This window comes from Cataglyphis hispanica, chromosome 25, assembly GCF_021464435.1.
Source record: "Cataglyphis hispanica isolate Lineage 1 chromosome 25, ULB_Chis1_1.0, whole genome shotgun sequence".
NCBI classification, from domain to species: domain Eukaryota; kingdom Metazoa; phylum Arthropoda; class Insecta; order Hymenoptera; family Formicidae; genus Cataglyphis; species Cataglyphis hispanica.
Window position 1 is genome coordinate 1,415,083 of NC_065978.1, and position 25,357 is coordinate 1,440,439.

At 31.6% G+C, this 25,357-nt stretch overlaps 3 protein-coding genes across 10 annotated transcripts; 1 reads left to right on the top strand and 2 right to left on the bottom strand.

The window, feature by feature from the left end:
• Window positions 1-319: 319 nt before the first annotated feature.
• Window positions 320-17,462, top strand: LOC126858506 (atlastin). 6 transcript variants are annotated; one of them, XM_050608891.1, is made up of 9 exons: window positions 320-720; window positions 9,003-9,086; window positions 13,826-14,091; window positions 14,247-15,032; window positions 15,159-15,380; window positions 15,538-15,752; window positions 15,845-15,911; window positions 16,024-16,053; window positions 16,347-16,636. In XM_050608891.1, exons 1-9 carry the CDS (start codon window positions 666-668, stop codon window positions 16,482-16,484), a joined length of 1,863 nt encoding a protein of 620 aa, XP_050464848.1. In that variant the 5' UTR covers window positions 320-665; the 3' UTR covers window positions 16,485-16,636. The 6 variants fall into 6 exon arrangements, with proteins under 6 accessions (XP_050464848.1, XP_050464850.1, XP_050464849.1 ...); XM_050608893.1 differs by lacking the exon at window positions 320-720 and adding an exon at window positions 796-1,061 and having other exon boundaries at window positions 16,347-16,984; XM_050608892.1 differs by lacking the exon at window positions 320-720 and adding an exon at window positions 1,487-1,621 and having other exon boundaries at window positions 16,347-16,984.
• Window positions 17,463-18,521: 1,059 nt separating this feature from the next.
• On the bottom strand, window positions 18,522-20,849 carry LOC126858532 (peptidyl-prolyl cis-trans isomerase FKBP4-like). Its single transcript, XM_050608940.1, has 2 exons — window positions 20,709-20,849; window positions 18,522-20,623 (listed from the first exon to the last, which is right to left on the bottom strand). The coding sequence occupies exon 2, from the start codon at window positions 20,606-20,608 to the stop codon at window positions 19,712-19,714; it is 897 nt and encodes a 298-aa protein (XP_050464897.1). The 5' UTR covers window positions 20,609-20,623; window positions 20,709-20,849; the 3' UTR covers window positions 18,522-19,711.
• Window positions 20,850-20,941: 92 nt separating this feature from the next.
• On the bottom strand, window positions 20,942-23,318 carry LOC126858528 (retinol dehydrogenase 13-like). 3 transcript variants are annotated; one of them, XM_050608932.1, is made up of 7 exons: window positions 22,817-23,318; window positions 22,342-22,507; window positions 22,039-22,147; window positions 21,646-21,960; window positions 21,352-21,559; window positions 21,161-21,266; window positions 20,942-21,054 (listed from the first exon to the last, which is right to left on the bottom strand). In XM_050608932.1, exons 1-7 carry the CDS (start codon window positions 22,891-22,893, stop codon window positions 21,046-21,048), a joined length of 990 nt encoding a protein of 329 aa, XP_050464889.1. In that variant the 5' UTR covers window positions 22,894-23,318; the 3' UTR covers window positions 20,942-21,045. The 3 variants fall into 3 exon arrangements, with proteins under 3 accessions (XP_050464889.1, XP_050464890.1, XP_050464891.1); XM_050608933.1 differs by lacking the exons at window positions 20,942-21,054; window positions 22,817-23,318 and adding an exon at window positions 22,662-22,788 and having other exon boundaries at window positions 21,133-21,266; XM_050608934.1 differs by lacking the exons at window positions 20,942-21,054; window positions 22,817-23,318 and adding an exon at window positions 22,599-22,619 and having other exon boundaries at window positions 21,133-21,266.
• Window positions 23,319-25,357: the final 2,039 nt, after the last annotated feature.

Here is a 25,357-nt window from a genome sequence, read left to right on the forward strand (position 1 = left end):
AAATCATGATCACCAAATATGCAAGCCCGATGTTTGAATCCAGTTATTATGTAAAATATATGTTATCATTTTTTAATAATTCGAATATATGTATCGAAATAATTTAGTTTGGAAGTTAACTTGAAATTTTGTCAATCAACAAAAAACTTTAATACGATTCTCTCTTAAAAACGCACTGATGTAAGATATATGAATTATCTATCAATCAATTAGCATTCTCTAGATCGTATATATAGTGTGTAATTTTTGCTTACCCTGGATCGTTTCTAAACGAAATTATTTTCACATACAATACCGAATCAGCGTCGAATACAAAATTATGAAAGATTATCAATTACGGAGATGTATTTCTCTCCTACTTTCGTCACACAAAATCACGCGATTGAAGATCAACGCAGTTCGAACGCCGGTCAGTACACGCCATATAAACTACAACGATCGAATGAGGCGGGAACGATGAGTTCGCGTCGTAGAGCACGATTGCGTTCGAAAATTCATCGTTGGAATAGAGTTTGATCGACCAATCGGAGCATCTCTGCTGCTTTATCCTGATTGGTCGATCAAGCCCTATTCTATCCCACGACTTAATTTTCGAACACATCTGGGGAGCAACGAGAGATGACGGTGGCGCGCAATCGTGGACGTGACGTCACACGCAGCACAATATGGCGGACATCGGACAACATAAACAGAACGGCAACCACGGCAGCTCGTATGTGGGTGAGTATTTCATTTGAATTTTCGTCATTTCGTCGGATACTGGAAGCTGTACGACATCGAGTGAGCGTGCGCTGTCATTGAAATCGCGAAAGGAGGACGAATCTCGTCGCGTCTCGGACGAGAGCCAGCTGTTCGGTGAACGGCCGCGCGACACGACGAACCGTCCATGCCTCGCGACCGTTTGACACTTTGCCGACGCCGATTTTTCCTCAATTCGATTTCTGGCCCGCCTCTGGACTCCCTTGTGCCCGATAAAATTATTTCCGATGTCGCATGATTCGATCGATACGATTGTGCAATACATAAATACGTAAAACGGTGAAGGAGATAAGGAGAAAAAGGTGAGTGACGATAGCGTGAAGGAGCGACGAAGACAGAATGCGTGGACAAAGAATGCGTAGGTTGTACCGCAAATGTCTCTGTCGAGTATAATTAAAAACAGTAGTGCCTCGAATCGGCACGAGAGATGTTGTAACGTCATTCTTGTAGAGGTTATAATGTAATGCTCGCATAATAAAATGACACAACCGATGATACTGCGTGTTCGTCGACGCGAGTGTCTATAAATATCGTGATTACGCGCGCGAGAGGGACGAGTAAATAAGAGATCCTGTCAAAAAAAAAATAGATGACGTAATTTTTGGAACGCGAGGAGCTCTCGTGGATGCTGTAAAAGCGCCGCGAGAAAACGAGTGAACTTCGAGCTCGCTGGATATATTTGCGCGACCTTACATTCGATTAGTCAGCAAGGTTAAACAATTGCTCTTCTCGTAGGAACGTCAAACGTGATCAAACGTTACATTGAATCGATTTCTCTACGCAGTCACGGTCATCGCACATGTAAAGGCATCTCTGAATGATATATATTTGGTTCGATGGATTGCCGCCAATTCGATGAAAGGTTATTGTACATTGTACATGAAGTAACATTTCATAATAATATCATTATATATAACTCTAATTATATGTAACTCTTATCATATAAGTACGAGTATCTTACATCGAGTTTCTCTTTTATCATTACGATGAGCGATTGCATTGGATGGGATTTTAAATGTGAACACAATGTTAGAGTCAGAGCGGAACAAGGAAATCGACACGGTCGATGAAAGAATGCTGAATTGCATTGTTGTAACTTTCCATTCGTTTCTGCTTACATCGCGTTTACATTTACCTCTCTATGTCTTAGCAACTTTGGAAAAAATATGATATAGTTATGTATACAAGAATTAAATCGATTACTCATTGGCAGAAAATCTGCTTTGCAAATTTATGTCTACATGTTTAAAAACTTGTCTTGATAATTCTTATTTACTATAAGAACATTAGAATATAAAAAAAATGGTCTGGTATTGGTAATTATGATCGCGCTTAAATTAATTGCGTAATCACAAATGAGACTGCAATTCTGACATTATGTCTTAAAAGCAATATAATTTAGCTACATCATTTACTTATTCATTAGCATTACTTATAAGATCAGACCACAGACAGTTTATATAATTCCATTTTTCCTTCAACGTTCTTAGATCGTTTTAATCTCATTTAACTATAAATGATAAGAAAGAAATGTCATTTCTTGACATGTCGTTTTATCGCTGGCAACATATTTACCGGGTTAATAAAAAATATGATAAAATAGAACGCGAAGAGGAAAGAGTACAAGCTTTCAACATGTTTCACTATGCATTAAGTGATTTGATTTCCATTATTAAAGATATCAAAGGATGATAAACAACGAAAAGAATGAAAAGAGAACGCGAGGGCTCGTATGTTATAACGAAGTTGCTTTTTTCAGAATCAGAATGTCGGTGACGATTCACGGCGCTCGATATACACGTCGTGTTTTTCATTTTTTTTTTTTTTTCTTTTTTCTTTTTTGTTGGAAAATTAACGAACGCGTTTTTATGGTACAGAAATCCGATTTTCTCTTTCTCTTATTACGGCGTAATGCCTCACAACAGGAAGTCGTAATATTATTCCGTATTAAATGAAATCTCTCTCTCTCTCTCTCTCTCTCTCTCTCTCTTTCTCCGCGCGACAATGTCTAATGGGAAAAGCGCACCCCAAAGCAATGCAATGGGCGCGCGTACACGCAATATCCATACATACACACATACATACGCACACACATATAAACACATATTGCTGTTCCGGGATTGGAAATGAGAGTCGCATATTGGCGCGCCTATTCAGCCCGACGTGGCGCGTGTTTTATTGAATAGCATCGATAGCTTTGCGTGCCACGCGCGCCGTGTATGCACGTCCGATGGAAACGAGCCCGGCCTCACTTTCCCGATAGTTTACGACGGGTCCATCGCCGAACGGAAACATACAACGCCTCAACAATAAATTTCTGAGCCGCCCGCGATAAATTAAGCGGAAGTCCGACATTACATCCCCGGCTCGTGCTGCAATCGCAGCCCGAGACAATACACCGAGTTAATTGAAGCTGATTCCTGCTGGTAGTTCGCTGTCCACTAATACAGACTCGTAGCTACGATGAGGCATTTTTTTTTTTTCTGTAGACGTAGCAAGACGCAGTTAGAGTTGCGGTCAGATTCGGACGATGGGAAAAGTTTCTAGCGCGTGCTACGCCTTGATTCTACGACTCTTAGAGATGTAGGGAATGATTTTTCCTGGAGATATATATCTCTGTTTCTTTCTTGTATAATTTATTGTTAGCGTTTCGTGCTTTTTCGCCTCTAAATATTATTTATTTTTTTTTTTTATTTTGTTCTTTAAAATTCCATGCGTCCAGTTCTAATCTAGGGAGAAAAATGAGTTTTAAAAATATGATTTATATTTTACACGGAATAAAACGACAATTTTTGAAAACAGCGTATCTATATTCTTATCCGATTCGATAATTCAAGCTACGATACAAAGTAAAGTTATACGAAGGATGTCAATTGACTGACAACAAGTCAGACGTTACGAGGTCAATACAAACAGACCCGTTCTCTCGTCAATATGCGCACATACATACTTAACATGTAAACTACATATCTCCATTCGAGCTGGATTCATCGAACGCTCTCCTGCGTTTGTGCACTTCGCTAATTAGACTTGCATTATTCAGTCCGATGAATTGAAAGCCAATCGGTCATGTGTCATTAATCGATGATTCGGCAATACCGACGAAAATACTTCAAAATACGAATTATGTGATTCTCGTTGAGAGAATCATATAAGAGAAAAAAAAGAGTGAGGGTTTTTTGCGCGGTTAATCAAAAAAATTTTTATATTCTTTTATGCGCGATAACATTTTTTTTACATCATAGTTTTTAATGGCGACACTCGATATTTACATCGTAAAATAAAAGTTTATCTTACGTAGCAATTTGTAATTGTTCGCAATCTTTTAAAATGCGATCGCGATATTATTTCTGAGAGACAACCGTATTTTCTGCAATTTTCTCGCGTAATGACGCGAGCGGTTTAGTTGGGAGTTCACGGTAAAAACAAGCATAAATACAACTGCACGTGACGACGAGGTATATCTATCCTCGGTAACTTCGTAAAGCGTGGCATTTAGAAGGGGGAAGTTCAGGGATATTGATTTCTATAAGCGACATACCGCGTTTATACAATGCGATTCAATTAGCTGAGAAATTGCAACAAAACCTTTGTTGTTGCGTGAAATGGCATTATGTTTAAACACCGATATATCTTTCATAATTAAATTCCTGATATGTTTTCGATTGATATAAAATAATTTTATTCCCTTGTAAAATCTTTATCAAAAATGTGAATCACTTGTACATAACTGATTTTAAAGTAGCAAAGCCAATAATGAGAAAATTATATGTTGATTTAAATTATTTGACTTTTTGAATCGATAAAAGTTAATATTTATATTGTAAAAAGGATGGTGAAATAAGGTTTCGCATCGAAAGCTACCTTTCGTGCCGTATTTTATTTCATTTCAACGCAACTTTTTCGATGAAAGTTTTTATGGATTTTTAAATTTTAGATCTCTTTAATTTTTAGCTCTCTTATAAGCTCTCCTTTATTGATTTTTTTTTTTAGATGAAAGTTTAATGTTTATGTAAGATGATGGAATAACGTTTCGCATCGAGAGCTATCGTTCGTACCGTATCTTATTTCATTCGGCGTAACGTTGCCATTAAGATTTAAGACCTGCCGGCTGGAACTTGCAAAATCGTGCTCGCGTAGACGCGAAAGAACCTTTCGGGCTGTTGCAGAGCTCATAACCGAACTGCGTACGGTGCTGCATAAACTTCGGGATTCGCGGTTATGCCCGGCATATACGCGGAGATGGAAACGTAAATAAACCACGTGCCGGATAACGCCTGGGGCGAGATTAACGATAACCGAGATGTGCCTGAAGGAGGCACAATAATCTTAACTCACTCGTTCGTTTATACGAGACGATCTCTTATTTCTACTCTCTCGCTCTCTCTCTTTCTCTCCCACATTTATCCCAGTTTCATCCTTTTATCCCGTCGCACATTTCGGCTTTCCCTTCTCGCAATAAACTCCCTCATTTGTCGTAAAACATTTGCCTTCGCGATATAGAAGTTCAAACGGTACAAAACGATGTGTGCTCGAAGAGGGAAGGGTATACACTTTCTTAAAATAAATATATCTCACGGAAGCACATCGTAATCCTCCCCCGCCTACTCGCCACGAACGTTAACTTCACTCATTTTACCGCCCGATGCAAACCAGGTACCGATCTAAAATCCTTATTGGTGTAGCTACTGACTTTGATTATGTTTGTTCGACAATACCACCTCGTAAATCGGCAGTGCGATTCAACGACGATCGCGTAAAGTAGAACGACGTGTAATATTAAGGTGGAAATATATTTTCCAATCAACGAGCAGAATTTTATTAACCGGCAGAGCTGAAGCCTTTCGAAGAATTATCTAAATTATTTTATTTTATTACCTATTTATCTATTTTATCTTTATTTTTTAATATCCAGATTGCGCGATTTAAATATAAATAAGAGTTTGATATATTAATATCTTAAAAATATTGACGCAAGTTTTTTATAGAAATGAAAATATTCGAAATTTTCTGCCAGAACATCGCATAATTAGATTTTTCCTAATATAATGTTATTTAATTTTAAACATTTATTATAATAAAGCAATAATACTCGAATAATAAAATTGAATGTAAAACTTTACACACATGTATCCAAATTAAAAGCAGATTGTTTACCTGCAATTTTTATAATCTCTGCTTATGATGCTTGTGAGATATCACTTGTAAGCTATCTCTGAATACAGTGCCAATATTTGCGACATATGGCACGATCTTTTTCTCAGTTGGCGTTCGCGTTTGCGAACATACGAAATTACTCGTGTCATCCGCTCCTAAATTAAACCAAAACTCGTTATTTCTTCTACAGTATATGCGAGAAAACTACCCACGTACGTCATATTTCATGTCATAAATATCTGCAAAAAAATGACATATTAAATGATGCAAAGATCAAGAAGGTTCAAGGTTTCCTCCATGCATGACGTTCAGAAAATAATATTATATAACAATTGCAGGTTTTCTAATCTTTTAATCTAAGCCGCAATCTAATTCGTTATTATGTGTTTTTTCCTGGTTTTTTTCAATGTTTTTATTTTATATAAAAAGTCGGAATTACTATTACCTTGCTTTTATTTTAATTTTACACGATTTTTCTTATCAAAATAATCTTATCTAAATTGAGAGAACTCAAGTTACAGAGCACTTGGGAGAGAGAGAAATAAATCTGTAGATGACACTACGAAAACTTGTATATTGTTTTGTCAAATAATATTTTTAATAGATTTTGATGATTATCTTTTCTATCGTTGCGCATTCTACTTTTACGTTTATTCTATTTTTTGTTATCAAAGATCGCGTTATATCTTCGTGAAATACAGTATTTAAGAAAACCTATATATCATGTTGCGTTCACAAGTGCACAGAAGCTATGAAATCTTGCCAAATCTTACTTTTCTATTTATACGACGCAAACGTCAGATTGATTTAGAATTTCATACTTTTACCGAGTTATTAGAATTTTTTTTGAATACCTTATCAGTTATTTTTTTTTCTTTCCATATTGAACGATTTTGTTTTAATATTAAAATAATAATGCAAGAAATACAACAAAATATTTCACTGAAGAAAATGTTATAATGAGCTTTAATGACCAAATAGCCATTTATTTATAAATCATTAATATTAGTGATAATTTTATTGCCACTGGTATTGAAAGTTTTTATGCTAATTGTGCAGTTTCGAAATTTTTCCATGCCATTATAAATGCAGTAATTTTTATGAATTATTCTTTATGTTAATATGTATGGAGAGAATTTATGCTATACTCTAAATATTCTTTATATATTATATAAAGAATAAGAAAAAAATGTTGAACACGTTGCATCAGGATATTAATTTTATTATTAATATTTTTTATCTGTTCTTTATTTTTTTTCATTAGATTTATGTAAGTATGCATACGTCAAATGATCTTATCAAGTGTATGTACAATTATTCTTTCGTACCTATAACTCTCAATAGTATTGAAAAAGATTTAGAAATATAAAATATTAAATTATCCGTCTAATCGTCTCTCTCTCTCTCTCTCACCATTCGCACTTTTTTATCACTAATTCCATTAATTATCTTTAAATAAGCGTTATGAAATCATTCATTATATATCGAGCGAAACTGGACTCAACAGAATGTAAAGATGTAAAGTAATATCTTAAATGCAAAGAAGTTAATGACGTCATTCCGTCATTTTTTTGTATATAATTTTTTTTTGCCGGCTTTCAATATAAAATCGGAAGAATATACATTTCCATAGACATCGTCAGAAAATCGCACTTGCATCTCACCTTTTAAAATAATCAAAAAATTATTATAATGTATAAAAAGAGAAGAAGAGATTCTTAATAAGATTTAAACTCGCTTCTAAATTAAAATAGAAGAGAGAAAGAGAGAGAGAGACTCTTTTTTTTCTTTATCAACAACTATAAATGCAACATTTATTCGAAAAAGAGAGAGAGGAGGGGAAAGAATTAGAAAAAAATAAATTATTTATAAAATATTTTAAAATAGAGTGAGAGAGAGGAGAAACTTCTCGCATGTGCTTGTGTATGTGATGAGATTGTAGCATGTTTAATTTGATGTTAAACTTGAAGATATATATAATATCTCAAAGAAAATCCTGTCGGCGCTCATATGCGTACAAATGCCCCACTACGTTTCCGCGACCGTGTCAGCCGGTTTCCGTTGGTCTGCCTCTCGTACGACACTCGTGAAATGCTGCCAACTCTCGGAGTTCGCCATCACGCACGGCTCAAGGAGTGTCGACCGGGATATTTCTAGTCCGGTTCTTTTCACGGACTTAGTACCTGAGTATCGTGGATGCCCGGTGCATCTACGCGCCGTACGGCCGAGTGTTCCTCGTTTTGTGTATTTATACCTCGCGCCTGTTCGCCTCTATTTTATCGAAACGCGTGTATCGTGTCGATTCTGTGACGAATATGAGAGCCGGAAATATGACCGATAGGAATATCGTAAAACCGAGACGAAAGCGGCTCGACGACCCTTCCGGGTCAAGGTCGAGCTCAGAGAGATCGGACAGGCCGAAGAAACCGGCGAGGCCGCCGAGAACGAGGACGCAGCAGGTCGCGAATGTGACAGCGACTAACAATTCTGATTTTGGAAATGTCACGCAACGCAGCACATTTGCGGAAGCACATCAGAGACAGAGTTAGTTGTCAGACAATCGTTTGAAAACGCGATCGTCTTATCGGTTCATTCAGTGTGATTTAATTCGTAAGAAATTATCTTTCAAGTCAGTGTTTCCTAAATTTTGTGTGTATGTGTGTGTTTATGCGACGTCTTGTTTTGGAATAATTTTATTTCTGCACAAATAATAAGTAAAAAGAAAATAGAACATAATGTCATTAATTAAGAATTTAATAAAATATCAAAATTTTTAACTAATAATTTTCTATTGATTGACTGAAATTTTTGTGAAAATTTTGGGAAACGCTATATATAAATAATATAAGTACGCTTTCTTTCTCTCTCTCTCTCTCTCTCTCCTGAAAGATTTTTCTCCTTTAAATTTTTTATAAATTTAAAGATAGAAACATTGATATAGAATCATTTCAATTTTAAATCGGAATTCATTTCACTTGTAATGTTATGTAATCATTTTTAATAATAGATATAAAACAATTTTTATATGTAGAGCATGTTATGAATCAAAATACGACTAATCGTATTGCTTAAAAATCTTTTTTCAGCCGAGAAGGCCCCGATGACGACTCTTGACGAGAACGTAAACCGCATACCACGAGAAGAACAGCATAAGACAACCGAAAATATGGGTAAGTTGCTTTTCTTATTGTTAGTCTCAACTATATATTAGCTTAATCACTCTTTAAACCATTCATTTGTCCGCTTACTCGCTTTCCTATTTTCTACGTCTACGTCTTGGTAAATCGCGCCGCTGATCATCTTTAATTGTCATCGTGCCGCTGAAAGCCTCCTAAAAAATGTAACGATTCCAAACGAATTTCGAAGCGACGACCCACTTCTTTCGTACATGGCAGAGTCTTCTATCTCCTCCCTTCCTCTCGTAAAATAGTTTTTCCTTTGTGTACAAAAGAAAGCTAACAAAAGCGACCCCGTAACTCCTCAAGAATTCTCGCTGGATCAGATTTTGCGATGAGTTCGCGCGGCCAGCAGCTTTCTCGGGCATCACCCGAGTTCTTCCTGCAATTCTTGCGAGAGGTTTGACTTGAGTTTACAACTTTCGGAATCGTTTGCGACAAAAGCCATCTTGTTCTTTCGAATTCACGTGAGTCGACGTAATATCTCGACCGCGCGTGATTTCAGGCGCGATTCGCGCCGGAGAGGATGCAAAATGTGAAAGTTGGCAATTAAATCGCAGGAAATCTAGAATTTTCTTGCAAACCGCAAAATGCTTTTCGTTACGACACACGAACAATCAATGTAATATACACTTCCTGTTAAGTATAACTATTCCCCGCCGTATTGTTGTCTGTTTTAATTAATAATCATTACTAATGACGATCTAGAGTTGAAACCATTGCATGCAAGTTACATGCATATACATAATATTTATTATCTTTGAATTTTTACTTTTTCTTTACTTTCTTTGATTAATTACTTTAACTACTGTGTTTATACACGAAAAACTTTGTAATATTTATCGATCAGTTTGATTTATTTGCATATCTTTGTAAATTAATCGATCTGTGCCAAATCGTGTGCCAAAGAAAATATCTGCATAATAAATATTAATAATAAACAAAGCGTAAATTGCGCGTAAAATCAAAATTAAACATATAAATGTATAAAATAATTTGCTTTAGTAGATACTCGTAATAACATGTGTTCTTTTTCTAAATCCTCTTACCTCTGTCCTGTTGCGCCGACATTGTAGTTAATTAGATTCTGGTATCCTCTTTTTTTCTTGCTGTCTCGTTCCACATGAGAAATTCTTCGCCTTGTATTTACTGTTGTAACCCAGTAATGATTTGTACGATCGTGAAATTGGTAGAGAGGATAGGAGATGGGAATTGGATGGCACGACGATTACGTCGCGATGACGATGACATTAAGAATTTCGTAGAAATAGAAGCGAGAAGGAAGAAGGCGGACGATAAAATTGGCATTCGCACATATATAATTGGCCGTTTGCTCGCAATAAATAATCGTCGAAGGCTTTCTATTGGAAGAAAGAGAGAGAGAGAAAAAGAGAGATACATTCCGATTATATAAAACGGAATATATATATATATATATATATATATATATATATATATATATATATATCAGTCAACCCTCCTATAACGCGGTACTCTCAGAACGCGGTTTCCATATAACGCGGAGCTGAAAATGCGACAGCCCTCCTATAACGCGGTACTCTCAGAACGCAGTTTCCATATAACGCGAAGCTGAAAATTCGAAGCCCTCCTATAACACGATACTCTTACAGCGCGATTTCCGTCAACAGCATCCCATAAGTTCCTTCCGCGTAGCCTAAGAATGTTTAGCCTATGTTTAGTTCGTTAGGGCCTATTTGAATTATAAGGGAAAAGATGGCGCCAGTTTCATGTAGGTCCAGGCAGTCGGAAGCTACAATCGAAAACCAATGTGAAGATGAGCCAAGTGAGGAAGACATTTTGCCTATTAAAAGAAGACGAGTTAGGCGACTCATATTATCTGACAGCGAGGATGAGTGTTGAAAGATTAAATTTTACAAAAGTCTTTCTTGTTTTTGTTGGAAAACAGTTTTTCAGTTTAGTTTTGGTATCATTTCTTTATATAAACTCTTCAATTCAATAAAAATAATTTATAATTTATCTTGTCCTTATTGGTCTCCATATAACGCGGTACGAATAATGTGATTTGTACTAATTCTGCGTTTCTTATAGCGCGGTTTCCATACAACGCGGTAGACGGTTTCCATAGAACGCGCTACGAATTAGCCTGGTTTGTACGGTTAAATCCGAGTTTCTTATAGCGCGGTTTCCATACAACGCGGTACGCACTCACCGCGTTATAGGAGGGTTGACTGTATATATAACGATATGCTATTCATAATTGAAGATGTCTATCATGCACTCGATCTTCTTATTGAGATATGCTTGTTAATTGAATCTGCATATCGGATTCTATATATAGTTCTTAACATGAAACGCTTAGAATCATGAATATTGGGAATATTCATGGAAATGTGTGAATCGACAGAAATTCTAATACATACACGATCAACATGATTATTAATTACGAAACATATATCTATAATATAAAAGTATAAATTTTTAAGATAATTTAACAAAAGTTTAATTTACATACATTTACATACATGATACAAAAGGAAATTTACAATAATTTCTTTAATATCTTTTAGCATTTTTTTAAACATTTTCTTTGCCTAGAATTTTCAGTTTTCATTGCTGATATAATTATGCAATGTACGCAAAAGAAAAATGTTAATCATCAGATATATATAAAATATCGAAAAACCACGAGCAAAGGTTGAAGATATAAACTGATGTGTAATGAGCTACCTTGAGTATGACAAAGCGTAATGTTCATCGTTGAAAACATCGACCATGACATTGCGAAATAATATATTACGACCTAATACAACACCAAGATATCTGACAAAACTATAAATAATTCAAAATATATAAGTAGAATATTTTGAAATATCCTTTCTATCCGAATTATATCTCGCGTTAGGCCACTTCAAATCTGTTGCTTATTACCCTCACTTATCAATATGATAATTTTATTATATCTCTAAATAAGCAAAGAAGTGTGACAAATGAAGAGATACGAAGAATATATCTCTATCGGTTATCGTGTCAAACTTCAGTTTCTCGTGATATCTTTTGATATCGTTAATAAAATATAATAAAATCAGTCCTCATTTCATGTGAGTATACTTTAATAGTGAAGAGAAAGGTTATCATCGTAATAAGAACTATAAAATGTTTTTTGTTTTATAATGTGATGGACATGAGTTGTTATTTCAACATGTATGTAAGAAAATTGCAACAGTATCAAAGATAATATATAATAATCGATGTAATACGCACACAAATAATAATTTAAGAATTTTTATACATATTCTGGTAAATATTATATTAATTTATATTATAATAATTTGTTTTTCTTACACGGGAGATAAAAAATGAAATAGAGTATGCGTGCACTATTTTCTCGATCTTTTTATTTATTAAAATTATTGTCGATGCATCTTTGTGATATGAATAACGGCAATTAAGTTAATATACTACGTGGTAGTATAATCTTAAGAATGAAAGCTTCTTATTTTTATTTCTTATCCATTGTATTGGAAACCTGTAAATGGCATATTACAGGTTTCCAATACAATGGATAAGAAATAAAAATAAGAAGCTTTGTATTACAATGATATTTTCAATATTATCTTTTCGAGTGAAGAAACTTGGTTTTTTTTTTCATTAAAGAAAAGATTTAAGAAAAGAGAAAGAAAAGCTTTAAGAAAAGATCTAGTAAGCTATTTATAAAAAAATATATTAATTATAAAAAAAGTATAGTACGATTTAAAAACTTGTATATTAATAATATAGATAGTTTAAATAATTTGTATATCCCAGTCGTCCGTTCTCTCTCTTCTTTTTTAGTTTATAAGAATGATATTGACCTGAACGCAGATAAAAATCATATCTTTCCCTCATTTCTCTTTACAATGTAACTGATAGCGTATTTAACGAGGCAATTTTTCGTCATTTACGTTCAATTTTCGCGAATCTGTCCGATCGACTTGCCGTCACGCACTGACGTTTAAATCTCCCATTCGCTCTCACAGCTGATCCGAGTCACGCGTCACGGGTCAGCGCTTTAGACACATAACTGGCGGCGGATTAGTCTTGGACTGTTTGTTTTCGTGCAACGTGCAATAAATTACAACCCGAAAGCGCGTTTACGTGCTTTGCTAGTGTCAAGGCCTATATAACTTCCTCACAGTATCCTTCCTTTTGTTCTTTGTAACTTTTTGAACAAATGGGATATGAAAGCGAGACAGTAGCAAATAAAGTTACTTGTAATCCAACAATGATCCATCTGCAATTTATGCCATGTAGCTCTTAAACATTGCGTCATTCTCTTAAAAAAGTTGTGCCAAAATTCGTTAATATTATCATTAAAATTTGCTTAATTTAAAAAAGTTGAATTTATCATTAATACACATTCTATACGTATATACCTAATGCTAAGAACGAAATAGCTTGCAATTGATAATAAATAGCTAAACTCGCATAAGCAAGTATTGACGAATATTTTGATGACTATTTCATCACTGCATATTTATATAATGTGCAGTAAAAAAGTGTACTTAAAGTTAATTAAATCATATTTTTACAAATTAAAATTTATATCTTAAAAAAAATTAAAACTTATTTTCAATGCTAATCAATAAAATTCAATACAATTTCTTTTAATTGTTCTGATAAAACTCATCACAATTCTTTTTTTTTTACATTATTATTAATTAATATTACATTTATTACATATCTATAATGAAGATATTTTATGTTTGTCACAGATAATTTAGGGAAAAGCGATCGAATAGAAAGGATTGCGCCGATGAATGCACAAACGCTGGACACATCATCGAACGAGGGGCGGCCTGTCCAAGTAGTACTTGCCCATCCAGATCATACCTTCGAATTAGATGAAGAGGCGTTATCTGAAATTCTTTTACATGACGATGTGAAAGATAGAAGTGTGGTTGTGGTGTCTGTTGCAGGTGCCTTCAGAAAAGGCAAAAGTTTTCTTCTTGATTTTTTTCTTCGTTACATGAATTGCAAGGTATACGTAATATCTAAATTAAAAAAACACACTAACGCACGCAATCGCAGATATTTACCAAGTTTATATTATTTCATGTTCATCCGTTCCTCAATCGATGTGAAACTTTGGATATCCACGAACGACCATAATATTTGCCTTATGCTAATCAACAGTACACGCAAAATAATACCGATAATACTGATTCTTGGTTGGGTGCTGAAGATGAACCGTTGAGCGGTTTTTCGTGGAGGGGCGGTTCTGAAAGGGACACTACGGGAATACTGATGTGGTCGAAGGTTTATCCTACTACCTTGGCAAACGGTGAGAAGATCGCAGTGATTCTTATGGACACTCAAGGCGCGTTTGACAGTCAATCCACGGTGCGGGACTGCGCGACAGTCTTCGCGTTGAGTACAATGCTGTCCTCCGTGCAAATATACAATCTGTCACAAAACATCCAGGAGGACGATCTTCAGCATTTACAATTATTCACCGAGTACGGTAGATTGGCGCTGGAGAGCTCTGATAGTACACCTTTTCAGAGATTACAATTTTTAGTCAGGGATTGGGTTTATCCGTATGAGGCTGATTATGGGGCGGAAGGCGGAAAAAAATTGCTCAACAAGAGACTGGAAATCTCCGACAGGCAGCATGCGGAATTACAAAGCTTGCGAAAGCACATTAAGTCCTGCTTTTCGGATATATCTTGTTTCCTTATGCCACATCCCGGTCTGGAAATCGCAACGAATCCAAAATTTGACGGTAGATTATCCGAAATACAGTCAGAGTTCAAAAAACAGTTGAAAGTGCTCATACCAATGATATTGGCACCAGAAAATCTAGTAACTAAGAAAATTAATGGTCAGGTCGTGAAAGCGAAAGATCTGTTGGAATATTTCAAAAGTTACATTAATCTTTATAAAGGAGATGAACTTCCTGAACCGAAAAGTATGCTTGTGGTATGTATATTTTTAGCACTTTCTCTTATTTGCAATTTACTTTTTTTTATTCTCTTATTCGTTTAATTAGAAGAAGAAGCAAACATTTTAATCGCGTTGATTTATAATAATATTTTTTATTTACAGGCTACAGCAGAAGCTAATAATTTAACAGCTGTAGCTGAAGCTAAAGATTTGTACCTTCATATGATGGAAAATGTGTGCGGTGGAGGAAAACCGTTTTTAGCGACCGCGCACTTAGAATCAGAACATCATCATTGTATGGACTCGGCTCTTCGCCAATTCCAAAATAAACGAAAGATGGGTGGAGAAGAATTCAGTCAAATATATATGGAAAAATTGATTAAGGCAAGTGTGCGCATTTAATCAACAATTTAATTAACGTAATTTTTGATAGAACAATTAGTTTTCTTTTTTCTTCTTTTGAAAGGAATGTGTATATGTGTTAATTTTAACATAAAAAATATATATATATATATATATATATATATTGCAATATATATAGGATATGGAAGACGCTTTCTTACAATTCAAAGCACACAACGAAAGCAAAAACATCTTTAAAGCAGCACGAACGCCGGCAGTATTTTTCGCGATTGCCGTTACTATGTATATTTTGTCCGGAATATTTGGTCTTGTTGGTTTATACACAATAGCGAATGTATGCAATCTTATTATGGGTATCGGCCTCCTCACCCTTGTTTTATGGGCATATATAAGGTATATGAATTTATTTAAAAATATGTGTGAGACAACTTTCTATTATCATGCACCAATTTCTTACTACTATCTCTTGTTTGAATATTACTTAGATATAGTGGAGAATTCAGAGAAATTGGCACACAAATAGATGACTTAGCCAATAAAATATGGGAAAATGTAAGTATGAATATCTTAAAAATTAATTACTCAATTTCTTATCTTTTGTATATGTCAATGTTTATCATATAAATATAAAATCTTTCTGATAAAAATTATATATTGTTCGCAGTGTACTAATGAAAAACGATATTTGAAAAAGGTAGAGATTTTTTTATTCATTTATTAGTTTTATAAACGTGTAATGTATATGTTTTTCTTAAATTTAATTTTGAAATACTTTTTACTTGAAATACAATGCAAATAATGCAACAAATTACAATATAGCAAGATTGAGATATCTACCTGCACACTAAAATCACATACAAAATTTATCTGTTTCATATATCATATATAAGCAGCACTTATCAATCACAATATATGTATATATTTTATTATTAACATGGATTGTATGATATTCACATTATAATTAATGCATTTTTTTCATTGCAACAGGTCTGGCTATGTGCTCATCTTTGTTATAAATTAACGTATAAATTAAGATACCTGATCCTTTCCATTGTCATAATTGTATTTGCAATACCTATATGTCATTTTACTTATCTTGATCTTTGTAGACATGGCTATATATGATCCCACGCTTTCCTTCCTCTTTAATTTTAAATTTACCAACTGTTTTAATCTTGAATTGCTTCTTGATACTATTATTCACACATTTATGTTATGCAAATTTTTTTTTATTCAAAGTTTATTTGGTGATACAAGAGAGTACAACCATTAATATCATTTTTTTTTTTTTTCTATTCCTGTCATAAGCCGTGCTAATAGGAATAAATATCGAAAAGGTATGGCATTTGGCTGCATATATAATTAAATATTTATAACTGTACTAACATTGACCATACTTTTCTATCATTCATTATTTCAATCATGATTTTTAACCGAAAAATTAAAATACTTTTACTATTAAAACTTCTTTCATGTTTCACATTACATTCCATAAAATAAATGTTACACTTTAAAGTTGAAAAATAATTTTAAATTCTGATACTTGTAGAAAAAATACACAATCTTAATTGCGCAAAATTATTTATTAATCACTATATAACTGTTGTAAAATTATGCAAGAAAGAATAATGGAAAAAAATTATTTTTACGTTTGTTCAGTTCATGAAGCCACTCTACCAACAATTTGTGGACAAGTCAGTGTCTGTAGCAGTGGCGCAGGCTGCTGAAATAGCGGTAACAAATTCAACATTGAATGCCACTGTAACTGCCAATGGCAAAGCTAAATTATCGTAATACTTCATTCCTATAATATCTCAATTGTCCAAATGGATTGAAATATTGCATTCTTGTGTACGAATACCAACAACATAATCAAATTTTACAAGATGTTATTTCTTGACATACCGCCGTGAGTAGTTAAACTGGATTAAACATTGGATTGAATATATTTGAAATGACTGTGAATGTATATATGATGTATTCTAATTATAAAAAAAAGAAACAGCGTTAGATTGGTGGAAATCGTGATATTACTAGTATTGTCTAGTATATCCTTCGTATATAAGATGTTATAAAAATAAAATCTTGTACTGGTGAAAAATATTATTATTGTAGCTTGATCTGAAAATGTTTTATGACGGGGATGTTAATATATATTTAAAGTTATCACGAATTAATTCTGTTAAAAAGTAAAAAAGTGCATTTGTGAAAATATTATAAACAGTTAGGAAAATAAGTTTATATGTATGCTAATTTTGTTTTCTTTTTCACTAGTGCATGCAATTTTTCTGTTGTATCCATTACATTTAAAGTGCATTTTGCAAATTCTTTTTATATACAGAATTTTGTTTTTGCACAATTATGTTCTTATTATTTTATATTATTTATATGTTTGGACTAAAATAAACTATAGATTTTGTTTGTGCCAGAAATTCTCTACATTAATTTTACTGTACTAAGCTATTGTTTAATAATAAAAGAAAGAATGTATATATGATGTTATTCACATTTTACATAGCTTGGAAAAGTGACAAAAATACTATTTTGAAGTAGATTTTTCATGCGCCATATAATATACATATTGCTATAGTATATTTTATTAAATGCAACATCTTAAAGTTGTACAATGTTATATTAATCTACTTAAGAAAATAAGATATAATTCTTATGTTGCCAACACACTGTGTTAAAAGTGCTCAAATTTGCGTCATCAGATATGCTGGACTCTATTGCCTATATTGCTCATTGAATTAAGTTCAGAAAGATCTTGTGTAATATATTGTATATTTATATACTTGGATTTAGAATATTATTTTTTTATCTAAAAACGGTTTACAAGTATATAAAGAATTAACTTTTTCTTTGTATTGCATGAATTTTATTCAATGAGTAACTTTGGTAATAAAATCTGACATATACATGTATTAAAATTCCACCACACAAGTCTCTTGCCAAGCGATTATTAATATACTTTATATTCAATCTATTATATACTTAATGGAGTAATGTGTTTATTTTTATAATTTGCTTAGAATTTCACAATTCTTAAATACATAAATTTCATTAATAAATGACATATTGGATTTAAAAAATTTTATATTAAATGATAATCATTATTATAAATATTCTACATATTCTACATATTATTGTTTTGAAAAATATATAATTTATACATTCTTTGAGATTGCAAAAATGAGAATTGTACTTTATGATTTCAACATTATTATAAATTGTTTGTGTTAAAAAGTCTTTGAAATGTTGACATATTTATTTTACAGAAGTACATGAAAAATGTGACTTTATTTACGTTTATTTAATTACGTTTGCTTAATACATTGCTGCTTTATATACAACATAATATATCCAATTTCTAAATTTTTTTTTTTTTTGTAGATTGTGTCTTGTAATTTTATTAACAGATATTAAATATCATTAAACATCAAACAGGCAGCTCTAAAAATATTCTTAATTAATAAAATTTATTTTATTAGCTGAATAAACATCTTCATGTTATTAATATAGTCATATTTGTATGTATCATCTTATTGTGCTTTATACAAAATAATTGTATGTAGAATAGTAAAATTATGGAGAGATATATGGTCATAAAGGTGCCATTAAACTTCATTTTGGATTGTCAAGATTATTTGTGTCACATATTAAATTTATTAATTTTATAGAAATCTGTTTTTATTTATAATTTTATAAGTTATCTAAATAACTAATTCTAACATACATATTAACCCAAGTTTATAATAAACAAATACAATTAGTATTTAAACCACTATATATATTTTAGTATTATACTTTCAACACAAACTGCAATTTTAGTATTGGAAGAGTTGCTCTTGTGCAATTTTATAAAATAATTAGAAACTAATATAATAATAGAGTTAAATAACTTCAAGTGTCCAAATCATTTACAAATATCGATATTTATAAGTAACTTATAATATCTTACATATTTTATATAGTTATGATGTAGTTAAAAATAAACACATCATTGAATAATTTATAACTGCGGCTATCAATAAAGTTACCTCAATCAAAAATTCTGTATTATAAAAAAAAAACTTTAAGAGTGCACTACACATATTTGCTGCACTTTTGTTTTTTAGCCATTGTATACTAATATTGTAATAAAAGTTATATAATTAACACTTTTTAGTTTAATGTTATTAATTTTTTTACACCATACAAATATACTATTACATACTTGTAAAATATTAAGATTATTATAAGTTATTGTGAATAAAAATAAGAGGCGTGCATATTTTTCTATTTATAAAATAAATATATTTTATTTCTGAAATTAGCAAACAAATGTATATACTTATAATATTAATGACTTATTAATAAGTTTTAAACATTCTTTTTATCATATCATTGCTCCTCTGAACTGATTCCTGTAATCTGTCGTTATAAATATTAAATTTCTCTTTTGCTGCATTATTATTAGGTTCTAAGGTAAGTACTTCCTTTATATCTGCTACAGCTTTTTCATTATTTTTCATATTTCCATATGCCACCCCTCTTCTATATAAAGCCTTAACATTATTCTTATCCTTATCCAATATTTTAGTACATAAAGTAATGGTATGTTCATAGTTCTTTCGATTTAGATGACACATAGCCATATTGTTGTACAGCATAAGTCTCAGATTATTAATATTGGATTCTAATTGCTTGTCTAATTCTAAGTCTGGTATTGGTTCTAATGTTATCAAAATTTTGCAAGCTCTGCTGAATTTGTAAAATGCATCTGTAATTCTTAAGTCCTTGAATAATTCAATACCTCTTTCTTTGTACTTTAGGGCTATTTCATACTTCTCTTCTGCATTCAACTCCCAGATTGGTTTATTACGCTCACATTTTATCAATGTAATCTGAAACTTGACTATTATAGATTCGCTATTAATTTCTGATTGTATTGCAGGCATAGTGATGGTAACAAGACTTCTCTCATGGATATTCATCATTTGAATTGCATTCTCAATTTTTCTATCAATTTCTGCGCTTGCTTCTCCTATGATTAACACTTTCTCGCCCTCACTATTGAGAATGTCAGTATGATATTTTTCTATCAAATCTTTGTTTGATGCTCCTTTAACATCTAGCTTGTCTACAAGAACGTTACACATGGAGTGTTCTGTTGCTTTCTTAGTATATACTGCCGGCTTTAGTACGATTTTCCCTATACTTTTGTCCGCCGATTCCCATTGCATTGTCGCGCCTACTATTAATGGCATTGTTAATGATCGATTCTGTATATGCACAGAAAAAACAGCTCTATTAATCAACTATATAATCAGCATTAATTAACAATCAGGATAAATAAAACATTAGTACCTTATACTAATACGATGTGATATAAAAATCTGCAATTTTATTATTTCAACATATATATGTTCTTAAAACGTCACTTATAATCAGAGAAAAATCTGAGAATTGGCACATTGGCACATTGGCAATTTTTTCATAAATATTAAGTTTCTAATTTGTGTGCGGCAAGAATGAATGTATTCTTAACCTTTCATTCTTGAGTCTTGTAGACAGGACGCGGAAATTCGCCGCGCATCTAAAAGCAATCCAATAGCCAATCAACTTAGCACTTTTCCGTAAGAAAGAAGAGTTGATAGGTTATTGCATTGTTCTTTTGCGCTTGCGCGGCAAACATTTTTGCTTCTTACATCCACTTTGAAAAAAATTTAATATTTAAAAATTTATAATATTATATTAAAACAAAATATGAATGTATGAAAATAAAATAGGATTAATGCAACTATATATCTTTATTGTACCCTTAATTGCACATCTAATTGTGTCCATTTTTCACTAACTTTCCACAGCCACTTTGCCAGATTATCATTTTTGGCTTCCTCTGCTACTTCCTTCATTTCGCAATTGCTACAACAAATCATGTAATAATATTAATGCTATATTTATTATTTGCTATATTTATCATTTTTTAACTTTCTTCAATGATACTTACTCGAAATAACAGCCAGAAACATCTGTAAGACTAGGATCTAATGCTGCATACAAAACAGTTTGCGCTCCTTGCAGAGGCGCTCTAATAAACGGCCAAGCAAATGGTTTCAGAAATATTCGTATAAAGAAGTTGTTGTATACAAACATATGTCGTGTTATATTTGTATCCACTATACCAGGATGAACAGCATTCACAGTAACACCAGTTCCTGAATAATGCAAAAGTAAGAAATATATCTTAGCAAAACACTATAAAGGGACACTATAAATACACTTGTTACTATTATTAAATTACCTCTCAATTTGTTTGCCAATTCTCTAGTGAAAAAAATGATGGCTAATTTACTTTGTGTATAAGCATTACCAGCATCGTACTCTTTATCGCTATTTAAATCTGTCATATTTATTTTGCCTCTATAATAAGAGGCACTTGATACATTCACAATTCTGGATGGTGCAGACGTTTTTAAAACATCCAAAAGTAAATTTGTAAGCAAGAAATGTCCTATATAATTAACTCCAAGCTGCATTTCGATACCTTCTTTGGTATAACTCTTTGGACATCTCATTACACCAGCATTATTAATAAGTATATGAAGTTTATCATGTTCTACAATATAAAAATACATGTAAATATTTACATTATATAAAATGAAATTTGTAAATGAATATATTTGTGAATAATTACCATTCTTAAACTGCTTGACAAATTTTCTAATACTTTCTTGTGATGCCAGATCACACTTCCTACAGTATACATATTTATTTTTCGTTTCAAATACAATTTCTTGACGTGCCTATACAAAATTGAAAATTATCTCATATTATACAAAATTGTTATAAAGTGATTTATAATAATAATGATATAAAAAAGCAAAAACTCTCTATATCTCTCCTATATAAGAAATATATGAATAAAAATTATTATATTTTATTTTATATCTTATTTTTGCAAACTGAAAATAGATGATACTAATGACAACATAAATACCTTTTCACATTTTTTCATATCTCTGCATGCCATGATAACTTTTGCATCACGTTTAGCTAATTCTAAGACTGTTTCCCTTCCAATACCAGTATTAGCTCCTGTCACAATAACAACTTTGTTGACTAAGCTCTCTTTGCCAGTATATTTTGTACCGCCCATATAATCTCTGCAATTTTGATATAATTATTTTTATCACTTACGTCATAAATTAATAATAAATATCGGTAAAATATTATGTGACAGTGTGAAATATGGACCATATAAAAATTAAAAAAAAAAAAATATGTAAGTAGTTTTTAGTATTTATATCTTTCAGTTACATTATATAGATATTCATTTATTCATGTCGAAAATTTTACAACTGAATATAAATAAATATAAGAAACTAATTAATTGTGATTGGAGAGTTCTAAACAATATTAAACTTTGCCAAACTTTTTTAGATTATGTTGAAAAGAGTTTCAAGTAGCATTACTTTGTCAAATATGATACGGCGACAGTAGTCGCTGCCACAGAAGCGTAAAAAAAAGGTTTTGGAAGTTTCCAACGCATTTTTATAGATTGATACAGAGATACAGAGGAGAGAGTTGTAAATAAATGATTTAGAGATTTATGAGAGCGTATAACCAAAAAGTATAACTCGTGAAACAGCACATATATATACGGTGCACCGACATGTGGTTTGTTCCGAAGCTAACCATACAAAAACACGTGGTATTTACATCATATATATAACTTTAATTGTTATACATTCTTATTATATTATATAAAATGTAATCGAATCTTCATATCGAATAGATTAAAGAAAAAATTATTTTTTGAAAATATGTCAAATTCTATGAATGCATACAATGTCTGATAATGTATCAATATATTTTCTGATCAATATTTCAATATATATTACTCTAGGAATCTCCTTTTACATATTTTCTTAAAATTATGTTTCATCGTAATTAAAAATTTTTTAATTTGTGAATGTGTGAGAAGAGAAGGAGAGCAATATTATATATATAAATATAATGAATAATAAAAATATTTATAAAAAAATTTATTTATACTTTTCTTTATACATGGCATGAACATTCTGTAGATTCTATAAATATGCATATATATATATATATATATATATATATATATGTATAAGTATATACATTATATTTAAATAAAGCTATTCTCTCTGTCGAAAGTTATATATTCTGCGGATACATGAGCACCTTAGGCTGTTCTATGATATCGTGTAGAACATAAAGATTCATCATTAAAAGATTGGACATTTATAATTATTAGTCTACACGATTTCATAATTGTACCATACAAATTGTCAAACAAGATGAACCCACTACACTCTCGTTCACACTCGAATTCATGATTTATTTGGGATATGTCACGCTTTTGCCAAATACATTTGGACGTATAAATCATTTCTCGTATTGCAGTTGCAATATACAGATCTTGTATATAAATAATTATTCATTAATATCAATAAATGTGGCTCAAAGCGTGTACAAAGAATGCATCAGAAAAATCTTTTAAATACAAGACTTTTCAATATCTAAATATTGATGTAATAAATTTTAAAATATTTTGATATATTTTTCGTCTTAATTTTTAAAAATTTTAAATTTTAAGTGAAAGAGAGGAAGTTACACTATAATATAAATGCAAACTTTGAAAAAAAATATGATATATTAGAATCATTCAAAAACGATAGTGAATTTATATTTTTCAATATCATATCACGCAGTAGCGCATTTTCAAAACTTTCAACATTTTATATTACATCAGCTAGCTTATTATGTTATTTCTTGTTCACAAACTACAATGAAATTAAAATAGTTTTTACTTTTGTTTGAGAATATTACATATCATATAATTCGATATAAAAATATAAATAGAATAATATAAATAAAATAATATAAATGAAATAATGAAGAGAACATTCATGAAGAATCAAACAAAAGATATAGTCTGTATGATCAAGTTTAGTAAAACAGCAATGAAGTCCTCATGAATGCTAGAGAATAAATTACTACTTATTGTTAGTTAAAGAATAAGGATTATGCTATCATTAATCTTATCATATGTACACAATGCTTAACAATTGTGATGTGTTCTTTTCAAATTATTAGATCATCTCCCAATTCGTATGATCTAATAATTTCGTGTTTACACTACAGAGAGAAAAATCACAACTAGCATGTATTTGTAATTCTTTCCAATCTTATATAATGATCTATGCAAGTATCCATAATCAAACTATTCTTACTATAAAGATCTTAATATGATGATTCTCGAACGCATTGGTTCTTGTAGGTTCAAGTGCAGAATTACATTTTATACTATAAATTGGGAAGATACTTCTACAGTCTCGGTACAGAATAACAATCATCAAAATTAAAAACTTTCCTTATTTTTTTTTGCTCATTTTTTTCCGATAACCGCCAAAATTGGTCAAATGATTTTCATTTCAATCTATTAAAATGAAATATTTGATTTTTTGTAATAGATGTGTGTAAATATAATTGTATAAGCTTAATAATACATGCTAATCATATACAGTGTGTATACACTGTGCACTTGGTTCCCTCGAATTATTTTCAACATTGTGAATACAGCACATTATCATTTATATTATTTATACTACTTATATCACATGATAAATTTTCGCGTTTTATTTACAATAACAATACTTCCGTTTATATTCGCAAACTTCTTTTCTTCCATGATTGTATGTGTAACAAGACATTAAATTGATCGATAATTTGAATATTTATGGGCAATATTAATTCAATATCGTAGTAACCTTTGACAAAAGTTTCAGCAATCACGTTGTATGAATCACTTAGCGAAAGTAAAGCTTGTATATTTTTCGATCTATGAAAAATATATAATTGTTATAGACTTAGCCTACTCGTGTCATATAATTACATTTCAGTCTAAAGTGTCCTTCCGAAGAAAGTAATCTCTTCCCCAAAATTTCATTCTCTTAATTCGTCTTTCTGAATTTTGTTATGCA